The sequence below is a fragment of the Pseudorca crassidens genome, chromosome 3, assembly GCF_039906515.1.
Source record: "Pseudorca crassidens isolate mPseCra1 chromosome 3, mPseCra1.hap1, whole genome shotgun sequence".
NCBI classification, from domain to species: Eukaryota; Metazoa; Chordata; class Mammalia; order Artiodactyla; family Delphinidae; genus Pseudorca; species Pseudorca crassidens.
This window is the reverse complement of record NC_090298.1, coordinates 106,155,627-106,172,447: the sequence shown is the minus strand read 5'-3', so window position 1 is coordinate 106,172,447 and position 16,821 is coordinate 106,155,627. Positions and strand designations below refer to the sequence as shown.

The window sequence follows — 16,821 nt, the reverse complement described above, 5'->3', positions numbered from 1 at the left end:
TACAGATATAAGGATATTGGAGTTGCAACATAAGGAAATTTCTCTGGAATGTGACATCTCTAAGGAGAAGTTGTTGAGCAGGAAATGCTGCCTTCTTGTAAGTGGTCTGATTAGTGCAAAGCTCTGGACTTAGGTCACAGTTTGGAGCCTCGCTACATCATTTTGAGACCTTGTGCCTCTGAGGATCTTCTTCCTTGTCTATAAAATGGGGATGGCAGTGTTCACTTTGGCAGCACATATACTGAGATTGGACGGATACAGAGAAGATTTGCATGGCCCCTGTGCAAGGATGTCAGGAAAACGCCGTATTTTTTTAATGTATAAACAACAAGGATATATTGTACAGCACAGGGAATTATAGCCATTATCTTGTAATAACTTTTAATGGTGTATAATCTGTAAAAATACCAAATCACAATGCTGTACACCTGAAACTAAAATTGTAAATCAACTATACTTCAATTTAAAAAATGGGGATAATTCCTACTTAAGATATTCTAAGATTAAATAATGACGTAAAATGCCTGGCACCTAGTGGGTATTCAGTTAATCGAGGTCTTAACCTCCCCTTTCCCTCATCCGCGTGACAACAGCAGCCTTGGGGTTTCCTGCGGTAATTCTACCCCAAATGCTTTCCCAGGCAGTTCAGTTACTCGAAACTGGATGTTACTGAATTCCTCTGCCAGAGTCCATGTTAGTCTGAGAAAACCTGGAAACTTTTTCTACTCTGAGAGAGACAAAAATGTGCTAAAAAGAAAACAAGAGTATCTCCTCTGCTCCGGAGGGCAAGACCCTGAACTTCTTCCATCCTCAAAAGAGAATTGAAGTATAAACATTCAAGTCACAGACTTCACAGTCCACAGGAGCCACACGGGGGAGCCCCTGTCAGGATAAACACGGATTCCGCGGCCCCAAGCGCTCCTCTGCGGGCTAGGCGCGCGCTGCTCAGTGAGGCGCAGTCTCCACGTGAGGCTGCCCCGTGGGGCGGGGTCTCCCCGTGAGCGCGAGACGCGCGCTGCTCAGTGAGGTGGAGTCTCCAGGTGAGGGTAAGGCGCGCACCGCCTTATGGGGCGGGGCCTCCACGTGAGGGTAAGGTGCACGCTGCCCTGTGGGGCGGGGGTCTCCCCGTGAGCGCGAGACGCGCGCTGCTCAGTGAGGTGGAGCCTCCAGGTGAGGGTAAGGCGCGCACCGCCTTATGGGGCGGGGCCTCCACGTGAGGGTAAGGCGCACGCTGCCCCGTGGGGCGGGGTCTCCACGTGAGGGCGAGGCGCGCGCTGCTCAGTGAGGTGGGGTCTTCACGTAAGGGCGAGGCGAGCGCTGCCTTGTGGGGCGGGGCCTCCACGTGAGGGTAAGGCGCACGCTACCCCGTGGGGCGGGGTCTCCACGTGAGGGCGAGGCGCGCGCTGCTCAGTGAGGTGCGGTCTCCACGTGAGGGCGAGGCGAGCGCTGCTCAGTGAGGTGCGGTCTCCACGTGAGGACAGGCGAACGCTGCCTTGTGGGGCGGGGCCTCCACGTCAGGGTAAGGCGCACGCTGCCCTGTGGGGCGGGGTCTCCCCGGGAGTGCTTGGCGCGCGCTGCTCAGTGAGGTGGGGTCTCCACGTGAGGGCGAGGCGCGCGCTCCTCAGTGAGGGGGGGGCTCCACGTGAGGGCGAGGCGAGCGCTGCCTTGTGGGGCGGGGTTTCCACGTGAGGGTGAGGCCCACGCTGTCTCGTGGGGCGGGGTCTCCACGTGAGGGCGAGGCGCGCGCGGCTCAGCGAGGTGCGGTGTCCACGTGAGGGCGAGGCGCGCGCTGCTCAGTGAGGTGGGGACTCCACGTGAGGGCGAGGCGAGCGCCGCCTTATGGGGGCGGGGTTTCCACGTGAGGGCGAGGCCCACGCTGCCTCGTGGGGCCGGGTCTCCACGTGCGGGCGAGATCTGTCTTGCCTCTCCTCTAAACCGCAAAGAGCTGACGAGGTTCCCCCTAGCCAGTCTTCACTCCGCTCTGACTGGCATTTGATAAAACTGAAGTCAAAATATGGAAGAAAGATGTTTTTAAAACTATAAAAGGTGTTAAAGTTGCGTTATTTTCAAGACCCTCCCCCTCCAATTAAATAAATGGTGAAATTTGAGAACTGTCAAAAAGAAGACCGAAGGGTACGATCTAAGTCATAATTACACTTGTACTAACTGTAAGAAGAGGGCGCAGACAAGGAGAGAGAAGGGAACGAGGAGAGGAGGGCGGGCGGGCGGAACTATCAAGGTTTCTTCAGTTGGTCTGCACCAGAGTTGGGCGTGACCCGGGTTAAGCAGGAGAATCCCCCGCTCCATTTAGGACCTCTAAATGGAGGCGTATGTCAACCTTCAGTCTTCTGTTTCAGGAAAAGGACCTCTCAAAAGACTGGAGGTTTAACAACAAATGAGGATTTGCTTCAATTTGTGTATTTTTTGACACACAGTTTTCTCAGAACAGCGGGCACCTGTGGGTCCGAATTGTTCAATAATCCTCAAAGAACGAAAGCCACCGAGAAAAGCGTTTAAAGGGCAGTTGAGATAACAGCCGGTGCCTGGACTTGGCCACGCGGGTGAGTAATTTCTTAAGTACTTTGACACCTAACTAAACACTGGCTCCTTTTCCTCTTCGACTTGAGCATTTCACCCCCAGCCCTATCGCCCTCTGTCAAGGGTGGGCTGGAGCCCCAGGGCTGCTCCTGACACGCTTTCCCCCAACTTGCTTCTCGCGCCGAGTTTGGGGGTCAGATCGCCTGGAATCGACCTTTTAAAAGTGCCTTAAAGGAGGGCGCCCTCGCCCAGCTGCCCAGCCCCCGGTGTCCTTGGGTGTCATCTCGCGTTCTTCTCCTCCACTCCCTCCCCTTACACGATTCTACTCCTTTGTATTTACTGAGGACCTATTATGTCCCAGTCACTGTGCTAAGTATTAGGGATACAGCCACCAATAACCACTTATTAAATGACCCCTTCTGCAAATAATGATAGCCTAGTGATTAGCATGAAGGAAACAAAATAAATTCTTGAATTGAAATAGTAGTTGTGGCAGGTTAGGTCTCAAGAATTCAAGCATACATCTTATGCATATCATTACTGTGTAGTTGTTACCACTAGAGCACTAAATCAAATCACCCATTTCAGAAAGCTCCAGTCCTAATAAGGCTCCTGTTCCTGTAATTTCATTCATCCATTCTCCTGTTATCATCAGCCTTCCTCTCTATATAATTAATTTTTTCACTAATTAATTAATTCCAAAATCCTATATTGAAAACTCCTAGCTGTTCACAACTGAGATAAGCCACTGGAGATACGAAAATGAGTATGTCAGTTAAATTAATAGGGAAATCAAATATATAACAATGCCAGTGGCCCAAGAAAAAAGATGAGAGGGCTGCAGAAGGAGTTTGGCAACGGGTGTCAGAGAAGTTGACTTTTGAGATGTGTCATAAAGAAAGAGCAGGATTTTGCCAGTTGGGAAAAGTCATGAGTAATATTTACGTAACATTTTCTCATTCATAAAGTATGTATAAGAGCATGGGTTTGGGAGGCAGTTGGTCCTCGGGTACTTGGCAAGACAAGGCATTGATGGCAGATGCTTTTTCACAATGATAAAACAAATTCGTTCAGTTTTTAAATATTTCACCACTCCCACTTAGTTCCAAAAATGTACTGATACTACAGTATCGGTGAAGAAGTTGGAGTGGAGTGGAAAAGAGAAAGGATGTGAAAATCCAGGGGTAGCCCTAATAATTTGAATGTGTGCCATATACTCCTGATAGTATTAATACTTCACCTATCAGTCAAGGTTAAATGGAAAACAAAATAAACTACATGGTCCATAGGGTGCATACGATAAAAAAACCAGTTCTTTTGTTCATCATTCATTTCACTTATTCAGACATTCAGCAACATTAAGTGCCCACTATGTTGTAAGCCCTGCTTAAAGTCACTGCTCCTAGGGTGCTCCCAGAATGGTGTAAAACACAGAACAAAGCAAGTAACTCCAGTGTCGGTGGTGAGGCTATGGCAGGGGCAAGTGGGTGAGCACAGAGGGCACAGCAGAGAGGAGGGACCCCTAATGCAGCCTGGTGGCACCAGAGAAAACTTCCCAGAGCAGTTGATTCTGAGCTTCCTCTTGAAGAGCAAGGTCAAGGACAGACCAGCTCATGAAACTGAGATGTTCAACTGCTTGGAAGCAAAAGCTCTGTGCAGATGGTTAATCTGGCTGGAGTAGAGAGTTAAAGACACAGGACAGTGGGAGCTGAAAATGAACCTAAAGAAGTTCATTTTCAGAATGACGTAATTAATATGAGAGGCAAAGAGACAAATGAGAAACCTGTTGTAATAATGTGAACTATATGATCATTTTGGCTAATCCACAAAGTCCGGGTCTGAGTTAGAGGACTAGAAGAGAATAAAGATTTGGACTTAGTTTTAAGTGGCCTTCGCTTGGGTGTGCTGAAGAATTTAGCAAAGAAACAGTGCAAAGGATACAAGTCAGTGGATGTAGCTCTGAGGTGGCCCTCTAGTTCCTCAGGAATGCACCCACCACGTTCAGGGGATATGGAGGGAGAGAGCCTTCGGGGGAGAGGAGCCCAAAAGCGTGGCCCACATCAGTACCCAAGGAAGGGTCCACCTCCTCCAGGTGCGGGAATCATTCCTCTGCCCTGACTTTATAATCCCGAACTCTTTCTTACCATCACGTTAGGATTAGAGCAGGCCTGACGTGGTCAGTCTCACAGTGTTGGAAATTGGAACTGATGGCATAGCTAATCTATTGGTTGGAGAGAGGTAGAAATTTGAGTTGCTTAGGAGGAAGACATCAATAAGATTGGGTGATGGATTATCCTGAGGGGTGAGCAAGAAGATGGCGTCACTCACGGTGCCCTGAGTGGTTGAGTATTTTCTTATTTCTAATTCAGAAGAGATGGGGGAGAAAGAGCTCACATCAACTGAACACTGTCCATATGTCACCTGTTTACATATTTTAACTTATTTAAATTTCACAACCCCTCTCTGAAGTGAATAGTATTATCCTCATAGTAGAGTTGAGGAGCAAGGCTTAGAGGGGCTGTGATCACAGTAAATAGCAGAGTCAGGACAGGAACCTGGGTCAGTCTCTCTGGAAAGCCACGTCTACACTTCTATTTCCTCTCACAAGAGGACCTTCCAGTATATTTATACTCAACTTCCCTGAAAAAATATGGTCTCCTGCAGTGAGCAGAAAATAATATTCCTTTCACTGTACTATACTGGTGACTTTCTTCTTCATCATTTTTTTAAGTTCAAGAGATAGCTCTTGTTTATCAGCTATTCCAGTACAACAAGTTCATCCAACAGAACATGTCAGCTCTCTGTGCAACCTGAGCTCATGTGCAGCTTTCTGCCAAGGAGCTAATGTTGTGCCGTGAAATAGAAGAGTATCTTTGATATTTTGGAATACTTAAGCCTGTTGGAGATAGGAGCATGACTTTTCCTTTATCTACATCCTGCTATTTGCAAGATAGTGATACCTTTTGGAAACTAACGATTATTTCCATAGATTTGTATCTTAGAGTGTACTTTTCTGGGATTAAGAGGAAAAAAACTCATATTCCATGTGATTTAGGAAGGGGAGAATTAAATGTAGAGCATTGCTTCCCTATTTTTGTTTCTTTAGCCGTGACACCTGAGAAAATTAATGGAAATGATAAATCCAAAAGTGTCTCTTCTAAGGATCAGAAACAAATCCAATTGAGAAAGGAGAAAAAAAATGTGAAAAAGAAAATGAATATATCAAGTGTATAAAGTTTGAGATTATCAAATCATGCTCGAATTGCTAGAAATTTCAATACATAGGAATAAACATTTAATGAAGGATTATTAAAACTGACACAGCAAGAAATAGAAAACCTAAGTAAACAGTAACTGTGGAATGAAATCAGCATAATTTAAGTATTGCTTCTAAAGAAGGCTCTAGTCCCAATTGTGTTGGTAAATTATTTCGGTGTTCAATAGCTAATTGTCGTGTTGGGTTCCAGACCCTGAAACTTATCTTTAACTCATGTTCTAAACAGCTCCTTTATCTTCCTCCCGCATGCACACCTTTCCCCAGACTTGCTCGGCTTCCTGTTTCAATTTCACCATCCACCTGTGGCCCAAGCCAGAAACCTCGATGTCATCCTCACCTCATCCCCTAGTCTCTCCTCCTAACCACACTACATTCTATTGCCTTTAAAAACTCTTTCCCAGTATGTTTTCTGAATCTAAACTCTTTCAATTCTTCCTGCTACTCACTTGGTTCAATCCCCTGACATCTCTCTCTAGAACTATTGTAATGACCTTCCATCTGATACCCATGCCACCAGTGCCCACTGGCTCCCTCTACTGTAGGCTGGGGGTAATGTATGTCTTCTCCAGAGAAGTTAATCCTGCACTACACTTTTAAAATCTTTTTGGGGCTTACCATTGCATGGGCATGGTTCAAGGGTAACAGGGTGAGCTGCTGAGAATTTAGTGCAACATAGTAGGAAAAATCAACCAAACTGCTTTCAATTTCTTTAGAAAAAGTACAGTACTCTGCCTATTTTGGTTAGGGAAGACTCTGCTATTACCATTCTAAATGCATTTCTAAATGGCTATTGCATTTCTAGATACTGTAGGAAAAGCAGAATCTTCTGTGATCTGGAGCCTACTAACTGAGCTTTTCTGAATTTTCCCATGAGGACCATTGTCAGGGAAAGGGGAAGGGAAAGGCTGGTTCTTGTTCTGGGGTTGGGGGAGGCTGACCCCCCAGTGTGGGCAGGGACTGGGGTGGGAGGGAGTTCTGGAGAGATACTTCCCTAAGGAGAAAGGACAAGATGGGTGTGCAAATGGAGTTGCTGCAGACTAGGGAATCAGGAATCCACTGCCAAATAACCCTGTGAACAGAAACTTTGAGTCAGGGATGGCTGGGTTGGAAGACAGGGAGGGGAGTGGATTTGAAGCATTTGGCTGCAGAGCTTGGAAACCTAGTAAAGCTGTCAGTGGCTTGGGTTTGGCCTGCGAGCTGTTCACCTTTGAATCAACCTCTGGAACCTGGGCAAGCCAGCACTTGGAGAAGGAACCAGCCACTGGTGTAGACCAAAGAGCTGAGGCCCTTCCCTAATTTCCTGGGCTACATAAACCCCAGACTCCAGGGCAAACCCAAAGAAGAGGGCATGGCTTCTGAAAACTAATGAGGTTATTGTAGCCATCAACATACCACCTTTTTACTACAGTTGTTGTTGAACTACTGGGATTGAGTTGTATTTTTCAGAAGCCATAGAGCACACTATGCAGTGACAGTCTTACCTGAAGAATCAAGTCAAGCCAAGAGAGGCAAAGGAGAGAGAAGGAAAGGTAGAGACAGAACCTTAGAGTCTCTGCTTTTACACAAACTTGAGTCCCTGAACTGAGCTGTCTTCCTGGACTTCTTTTTCTGTTAGTGTGCTTTAGGTTCTATTCCTACCACTGAAGAAGATCTAACATAAAAGGAAAACACTGAGGAATGTGGAAGGGAGGTCATTATCTGAATTCACAGCTGAGGACATGGAAATAAGTGTACCCTGTGGAAGAAACTCAATAGATAAGGCATGAGTAGAAGACAAAGGCCACCGTAAAGAGAGGGTTATACTGGGAAGCTGCATTTGTGAAGGGAAGGACTTTCACTCAAAACAGAGATTGTTTGGCAGGAGCAATTAGATTTTAACAAACTCTCCAGGTGATTCTGATGCACTAAAATTTGAGAACCACTCTTCTAGTGAGTGTTTCAATACATAATACATCTGTGCTTCCCTATCTTCAATTTTCTGAAAAAAACCAACTGTGAAATTTACGGTCAAGAATGCTAAACTCACAGGTGCATGGATAGTAAACAAAGGATTATCTTTACTGATGGAACAGCCATAGAGAAAGACTACCTGGAAGAGTTAGGTCATACCTCTGAGATTAGTACCACGTAGCTAAGAGGAGATGCTGATTAAAATCAACAGATTTTAAAATTCAGGAAAAAGAACAAAAAAAAAGAAACAACAAAAAAACTAACTTCCATTCTTCACAATTCACTGTTTCCCAGAAGGAAGAATGAATGCAAGACTTTTAGCCATAAAAGCAGTCTTTCACAATCCATGAACCTTTCTTGGAGTATAACTTTCCATCCTACTACCCCCACCTCAATTCCCAAATAGTTCGTGTCATCTTTTAAATGTCTTGACTAGTTAACACTTCTAGGAACCTCAAAGGAGTTTTCATGGCTTAAGCAAAAATGTTGTGTGCTTGAAATAAAAATAACCTGTGTTATATTGTTCATACAGATAAACTCTTAAAGCTCACTCCTTTTCAAACTGTGATGACCTCCTTTTAAAAATGGGTTACTTGGGACTTAATTTTAAAAGAGCAAATGCAATCATATCTTACAGTAGTAGTTGTTATATGTCTTCTGTGTACTATATGTAAATCAAAAACACACTGCCTCCTTACTTTTAAAAGTTTTTGCTCTGTTATTAGAGATATGAGCTGGATATGAAATTATCCTGTAAACTACTTCCCTTTTTCAGACTAAGTTAACACTTCCAGAATAAAATCTCCACAATTCTCTACCCCCAAAGCTTAATTAGCAGTATTCTAATGAAATTTTGACAAGTACCGAGTCTGGGAGGTCTGTTTTTGCATTCAGTATCCATGGATCACTGATCCTATTCTGTGGATTAAACAAGTAAATTTCATTTGTAGCTGTGGGCAGAGTATCTTGCTAATTGGCATTCATATCCCAGAAAAGTGGAACAAAGGATATGTGTTAACAAGACACCATCATTTTTGGGAATGAGTTCCTGATCTGTGAGGACAGCAGCCACAAGTAAGGCTGCAGGAGGAGACATATTCAGAAGTCTTCACATTTTCCTCTAAAACAGTAGTTTCAAACTCTTAACCTTGTGTAACACAAAATTCAGTTGTAGCTTCAAGGGGAAAAAATGGGCTGAAGTTCTTAATGCTACCATTTAATAGCCTACCTGAAACTCCTGTGCCACACGTAAAACAGGTCTATAACCATTGCCTCCAGACTCTATAAGAAGACTGAGTTCTTCAGGTATTTTAGCAGTCTACAAAAAAATGTATTTCTAACTGATTAACCCACCAATACCTTTTATGTATCTACTATCTGAACTAGCTAAAAAGTACTTTCTGATGAGTGCATCCTAGGACTTCTGCTGTCTTTACTCAGATAGTTAAACTACCATCTATTTCCTCTGATCCTACAGACATCCTGTTGATACATAAACAAAGACAGAAGTGTATCAAAGCATTTATCTTTTATTCCCAGTGAAAGAACAAAAAAACCCTGCTGGCTCAAATATGTAATTACATTCCTGTTTTGAAAACCACTGGATGCTCTGATGGTAAATGCCACATTCATAGCTGCCTTTGAATTCTCATAAACACCCCATACACATAAACAAGTGAGCAAACTGGCCCAAACAGCAGCTTATTGGAGAAAAAGCAAAAAGCAAAGATCATACAATGGACACTTACATTTGTTTCAGATCTATTAGGTAGCCTGTGGCCAATCTATACTTGTAACTGTAATTTGCATTACCTGAGCACACACTTGCTGGGCAGATAAATATGAGTAGTTTGGAGATGACCAACCTATTCCAGCCATTAAGTTATGGATCGGGCAGCAGTGAATGTATAATGGCGACATCCCTGAAGATGAAAGATCTGTGCTCTAGGCCAACATCCTTTGTTGACATGACCTTGGGAATTTGCTACAATGCTCCAAGCTAAATAGTAGAAGAGAGAGAAATAGCTATCCTGAACATATAACACACCTACTGTAATGTTCAAATGATAAAGTGAAAATGCTTTGTAAAACTGTAAATTAGCTTTGCCAAAAATCTTAGAAAGAAAAGAATCAAATTATACTCAGGGGCTATGAATCCATTTTAATCTTCTAGTTTCCTCATTCATAACCATGTGATTTTAACCAAAAGACAAAGCAGAATTAGAAAAGTTAAATCATTTACAAAATATCAAAATGAGCTGCATCTGATATGGCTCAGTCTCACTGTCAATATAACTAGTGATTATTCCAAAGGCTTAAGGATAGTGAAAAATTTCAAACAACTTTTCCAAGGCATGAATATTAAAGTAAAAGCCATTTAAAACACTCAGACATCCATGAAGTAAATTGTATAAATGTGGTTAAATCACAAAGTTGACATAGATTTATAAAATATAAGAGTAGACATTAAATTGTTTTAATGAATCCACTTCCTTTATTGCAGTAACCTCTGTACAAAGCAGCAACTGCAATACTCAACAGTGAAACATTAGAAATGCATTTCTGTGACAGTTATAGTACAGTATTATCAAAATATTACATTTTCAAACTTAGTACATAAACATCCACCAGAGCTCAAATCTTTAAATTATTTTTCCATAGTCTTTAAAAATATGTAATGTCAGAAAGCATAAAAAAAGAATGTAAAAGGAAACCTAAAATACAAATGAAATAATGTAACAAATAAATATCTGATTTAATTAACTGTTAATAATCACCTTAACACCACCATTCTCTAAACCCACTGAATTTTTACCTATAGAAATAATGACGTGTCATATGCCATTACATAATTATTTATTTCCAAGTTATCACCAATGATTAGAACTTAAAAAATTTTGGCATTAAAATAATGAAATTCAGCATAAATAAAATAGAGTAGAATAGCTTCAACACTAGCTAGCATCTCTAAGAATTAATTGCTGAAATTTATTAGAGCACTACAACAACCTTGAAAATTTTGACCTGGTATCTAGTGTTAAGTGAAAGTAATGCATTATTTTTTAAAGTGAAAAGCTTCTTAACATTATTTCACAGACAATATTACCCTCCCCCATTATGCATATTTAGATATATTTTATGTACTTTATACACATATGTATGATGCACGACATTTGGTTCCTGCAGTATAGATCACAATGATGTTTTCCTGAATGGGAAAAACTTAAAAAAAAAAAAAGTATGTGTACCTGTGCACATTTCAAGATAGCAGCACTCAGTTATGCCCTATTAACCATTTTAAAAGTTCAAACATATTGTTTACTGAATAATATGACATTTCTACTGTCTTTCCCTCCAAACCCTACAAAACCTCCAATAAATGGTACAATGCTATGAGTTATAACATTGGAAAAAACTGTTAGAAAAACAATTACCTCATTCTCTTAACATTCTGAATTTAAAATTATTATCAGATCTCCTCTATGGTGTTAACTTAGTTCATACTCATGCAGCAAAAATATTGCACTACTGAACAACAGTAGTAATTTTATAGATTTCTATCAAGATTCATGAAAACCTACATAAACTCTGCACCAGTGAAACTTATACCAATGAACACACTGAACAGTACTTTAGATGAAATGTTCTCCATTTTCTAACTGAATGATAACTGTGTGAAGTTATATGCCCTTCAAACGATCACCTTTCTTCTCCATGAAACCTGTCTTTCAATCTGTGAACTCATGTTTACTGAAACAAAAAATATAATCTGATGAATCTTGATCACTTTAAAATGCAAAAAACCAGCAACATGTCATTATAAATACACATATGCATCTGTGTATGCATATACATATACACACACACACACACAGATATGTAGACATATTATCCCTTGAAATGTTTCTAGGAAATCCTTCCTTGAATAAAAAATGAAAAACTTCACATTAATAATTGCATATAAAGCTTTTAGTAACAGTACATAATGCACTGTCAAAACGGTACTAGTAGACTATGATGTCAAAACAGACATTTCAAAAGCACAAACTGGCAGTTTTTCTTAACACAAAAGTTTTAAAGTATTAAGAATGGATTAAATTTAAATGTTCAGAATAATCTGTTCAAACCTGAGTATATTAATTAAGACTATGAGCTTGACAATTGAATGAATTGAGCCTAAAAACATTTCACTAAGAAACCAGTGGTCCATTTAACCATTCAATTAAACACTAAATATTTTAATTATTTATAAAAAGGATGATACAGTGATATTCCATGTGTTTATTGAAATATTCTATTAAACAACAATGCTTTGTCTAATTTTCCTCCAGAAAAGTCTTTTAGCATTTCGTAAAAGTTCCTCAGATTTGAGGAAAACTCTAAATTAGGACAGATCTTTCTTCTAATAAATACAAACGATCTTAAAGATTTTTGTCTAACGATCTTAAAGATTTTTGTCTAAAGAATGACAATATGTGATTTTTCAGCATGGTATATAGAAGTACTGGATAAATCTTCAACCTTCCCTAAGGTTTCAAGAAATAGTAATCAAATAAGATATAAATAACAGCCAATTAGAGGTTTAAAAAAAAGAAGTCTATTTGGCCTTTTTTCCCCTAGATCTACATTGATACAGATTCATGAAAACCTAAACTTGGGGTCACTTTTTGGTTCCCATTTTTTTTCTTGCATTTTCATTAACTCGCCCTAATTCTCACCTTTAATATCTAACAGACACCTTTACAAAAGTAATAGAAAACATACAGTACTCAACAGTAATTGGTCAATGGAAAAAGAAAAGCAGTGTCCATTTTATTTTCAGGTGAAAGAGACTAGAAATAAAAATAGCTGAAGGCAAAGTTTGACATTCTACAAATTTATAAAAGAGGATATAGTGATGAAATTTGGTTAATTTCAGAAGGCACCTCAAGGCTAAAGGCTTTTTGTACTCCTTTCATCAATCAAAAACTAACACACTTTTATTGCTATTCAAGTAGCAAAGGAAAACTTTACTCTCACAAGCTTCAGTCCAACAACAAGGAATCATCATTCACTAAGAGAGAGATAAGGAATTGACTAAAACTGAAGTCTCCATACACATAGCAATGGAGCAACTTCTCTGTGTGCTTTCAAATTAATGAAATAGTGAAAATAAGTCAGTTTGCCCTTGTGATGTTAACGTGTCATTGAAGATTTCAGTGATAGCAGTTACTTCACTAGGCACTGAAGTACCGTCTGGAGGGCTGTCCACTGTGCAGACAGAACATTTAAGAATAGAAGGTAAGGACACTCTGATGATTCCCACGGACTAGGAGAATTGGTGGTAGGTCCTTGGATAGAGCTTCTAACCATGCCATGTAGAGAGCACTAGACACAGCACCTTTTCGTGCAACTGGGAGACTCCTGGTATCAAAAAAAGAAAGGAAATTAGACAATGCATTTACGTTGAGAAGAATAAAATGTAAGAATTACAAATTAAGTCACAGTAATAGTAACTAAAAATTACTATAGTTACAGAATATTTTTGAGTGCAGGGAAATTCTGCATATAGTGTAGTAACTACTATACTCACATATAATTATTCCCATTTTTTTCAAGTTTGAACAAAATATTTCCAAAAATAAGAATAGCAAATAAATATTTCTATAAACCCTAACACATTTGGTATCTAACATTAAACCTCAAATTTCCCCTTAGAATTCTTTTAGATAGAAATTCTTCTATCTGAATTTCGATAGTGGTATCTATACATGGACAAATGAAATTCAAACATAATTCTACATATTAATGTTCAATTTCCTTTATCTCTCTGGACTCTTCATTTCCATTTGTACATTGTAGATAGTATGTCCAGTTGCTCCACAGAGTGTCTCTCTCCAGCTTTCTATGTTTTAGCGACTTCCATTACAGATACTTAATTATCATCAGCAAAATCTGAAATTTTCTGGTGTATTAAATATTTGTTGTTAATCAAACTAACAATCCTTTGGTATTACTTTATTTCATCATTTGGCATGTTTCAGAGATCTGAGCCTTCTTTACCTATATAAGGACCCAGGCTCCAGGACTGAGATAATTTGGGTTCAAGAAAGATCTAGCTAACCTGGTTTAGTGGAGGAAAAGCCAGAGTAAGCATAAGCATCGATATTCAATGTGAAGACAATGCGTTTAGATGTAAATTTTGTGTGTGGGAACTTGGTGGGAATTGAGATAGGAACTACTTTTTAAATTTAATCCTCCACGTAACTTGATGGAGTTATTTCTATGAAGAAGCTGCCTGGGATCGACGTTTTAACTTGCAGCCCTCATACCCCACAAATGTTGATGGCTATGCTGTGGTGTTTCCAAAGCTAAGGGATTTTTTAAAAGTGGGAAAAAGGATAAAGGAAAAATCGCAGATTAAACTATTATGATAAAGAAGTACTTAGATTCATGCAAGCTTAAGGTTAATATTTTTGTTTTTCTTTCCTCCTATCTTAAATGATTTCTTCATATGTTTAAAGCAACGTATATTTAATAAGTATTTTTCCTCATAACCACAAAGTCATTATGGATGTTATATATACTTGGTAATAGAAATGAATCCTAATTGAATTATCATAAAATGAATACCCAAGGAAATCTTTGTATAGGTATTACTTACATGACAATGATATTAGCTGTGTTTGAATGTTCCTTTAATAATTCATTTAACCTGATCTGCCGGTATGTCTGAAATAAAACAGAACAAAGTCATTACTAGACCTTTTGAAAACTGGAATTTACCCTGGTTCATAAAGCTATTAAGTAGACAAAAAGAAACCAAAATCAATTTTGGTATAATAAAAATATCTTTTCCAGAATTTTAAAAAAATTAATGCTTTGCACTATCCAAATATAATTACAACTTAAAGTAGATTTAGTTTACACCACTGGTTCCTCTCATAACCAACTGCAGTTCTTTTTTTTTTTTTTAACATCTTTATTGGAGTATAATTGCTTTACAATGGTGTGTTTCTGCTTTATAACAAAGTGAATCAGTTATACATATACATATGTTCCCATATCTCTTCCCTCTTGCGTCTCCCTCCCTCCCACCCTCCCTATCCCACCCCTCTAGGTGGTCACAAAGCACCGAGCTGATCTCCCTGTGCTATGCGGCTGCTTCCCACTAGCCATCTGTTTTACGTTTGGTAGTGTATATATGTCCATGCCACTCTCTCACTTTGTCACAGCTTACCCTTCCCCCTCCCCATATCCTCAAGTCCATTCTCTAGTAGGTCTGTGTCTTTATTCCTGTCTTGCCCCTAGGTTCTTCATGAACTTTTTTTTTTCCCTTAGATTCCATATATATGTGTTAGCATACGGTATTTGTTTTTCTCTTTCTGACTTACTTCACTCTGTATGACAGACTCTAGGTCCATCCACCTCACTACAAATAACTCAATTTCGTTTCTTTTTATGGCTGAGTAATATTCCAACGTATATATGTGCCACATCTTCTTTATCCATTCATCTGTTGATGGACACTTAGGTTGCTTCCATGTCCTGGCTATTGGAAATAGAGCTGCAGTGAACATTTTGGTACATGATTTTGAATTACTGTTTTCTCAGGGTATATGCCCAGTAGTGGGATTGCTGGGTCATATGGTAGTTCTATGTTCAGTTTTTTAAGGAACCTCCATACTGTTCTCCATAGTGGCTGTATCAATTTACATTCCCACCAAGAGTGCAAGAGGGTTCCCTTTTCTTCACACCCTCTCCAGCATTTATTGTTTGTAGATTTTTTGATGATGGCGATTCTGACCGGTGTGAGATGATATCCCATTGTAGTTTTGATTTGCATTTCTCTAATGATTAATGATGTTGAGCATCCTTTCATGTGTTTGTTGGCAATCTGTATATCTTCTTTGGAGAAATGTCTATTTAGGTCTTCTGCCCATTTTTGGATTGGGTTGTTTTTTTTGATATTGAGCTGCATGAGCTGCTTGTAAATTTTGGAGATTAATCCTTTGTCAGTTGCTTCATCTGCAAATATTTTCTCCCATTCTGAGGGTGGTCTTTTCATCTTGTTTATGGTTTCCTTTGCTGTGCAAAAGCTTTTAAGTTTCATTAGGTCCCATTTGTTTATTTTTGTTTTTATTTCCATTTCTCTAGGAGGTGGGTTCAAAAGGATCTTGCTGTGATTTATGTCATAGAGTGTTCTGCCTATGTTTTCCTCTAAGAGTTTGATAGTGTCTGGCCTTACATTTAGGTCTTTAATCCATTTTGAGTTTATTTTTGTGTATGGTGTTAGGGAGTGTTAGCATTTCATACTTTTACATGTACCTGTCCAGTTTTCCCAGCACCACTTATTGAAGAGGCTGTCTTTTCTCCACTGTATATTCTTGCCTCCTTTATCAATGATAAGGTGACCATATGTGCATGGGTTTATCTCTGGGCCTTCTATCCTGTTCCATTGATCTATATTTCTGTTTTTGTGCCAGTACCATACTGCCTTGATTACTGTAGCTTTGTAGTATAGTCTGAAGTCAGGGAGCCTGATTCCTCCAGCTCCGTTTTTTCTTTCTCAAGATTGCTTTGGCTATTCGGGGTCTTTTGTGTTTCCATACAAATTATGAAATTTTTTGTTCTAGTTCTGTGAAAAATGCCAGTGGTAGTTTGATAGGGATTGCATTGAATCTGTAGATTGCTTTGGGTAGTAGAGTCATTTTCACAATGTTGATTCTTCCAATCCAAGAACATGGTATATCTCTCCATCTATTTGTATCATCTTTAATTTCTTTCATTAGTGTCATAATTTTCTGCATACAGGTCTTTCGTCTCCTTAGGTAGGTTTATTCCTAGGTATTTTATTCTTTTTGTTGCAATGGTAAATGGGAGTGTTTCCTTAATTTCACGTTCAGATTTTTCATCATTAGTGTATAGGAATGCAAGAGATTTCTGTGCATTAATTTTGTACCCTGTTACTTTACCAAATTCATTGATTAGCTCTAGTAGTTTTCTGATAGCATCTTTAGGATTCTCTATGTATAGTATCATGTCATCTGCAAACAGTAACAGCTTTACTTCTTCTT

The 16,821-nt window shown here is 39.7% G+C and overlaps 1 protein-coding gene, 1 long non-coding RNA gene and 1 pseudogene across 6 annotated transcripts in view; 2 read left to right on the top strand and 1 right to left on the bottom strand.

The window, feature by feature from the left end:
- Window positions 1-217: 217 nt before the first annotated feature.
- LOC137222839 (U6 spliceosomal RNA) lies at window positions 218-315 on the top strand (annotated as a pseudogene).
- A 624-nt stretch (window positions 316-939) lies between these two features.
- Window positions 940-16,821, top strand: part of LOC137221627 (uncharacterized) — a 49,660-nt gene continuing 33,778 nt past the window's right edge. The window contains exons 1-2 of one of the 4 annotated variants that reach the window (XR_010942087.1): window positions 940-1,040; window positions 2,358-2,561. This is a non-coding gene — a long non-coding RNA (uncharacterized lncRNA). Of the gene's footprint in view, window positions 1,041-1,200; window positions 1,520-2,357; window positions 2,562-16,821 lie in introns of those variants that run through there. The other 3 variants (XR_010942088.1, XR_010942085.1, XR_010942086.1) reach the window with 3 other exon arrangements.
- SLC12A2 (solute carrier family 12 member 2) overlaps window positions 10,237-16,821 on the bottom strand; it is a 109,276-nt gene continuing 102,691 nt past the window's right edge. For both annotated transcript variants that reach the window (XM_067731627.1, XM_067731628.1), the window contains 2 exons: window positions 14,409-14,476; window positions 10,237-13,168 (listed from right to left, as the gene is read on the bottom strand). In XM_067731627.1, the coding sequence (XP_067587728.1) occupies window positions 13,033-13,168; window positions 14,409-14,476 (204 nt within the window). In that variant the 3' untranslated portion in view covers window positions 10,237-13,032. The remainder of the gene's footprint in view (window positions 13,169-14,408; window positions 14,477-16,821) is intronic.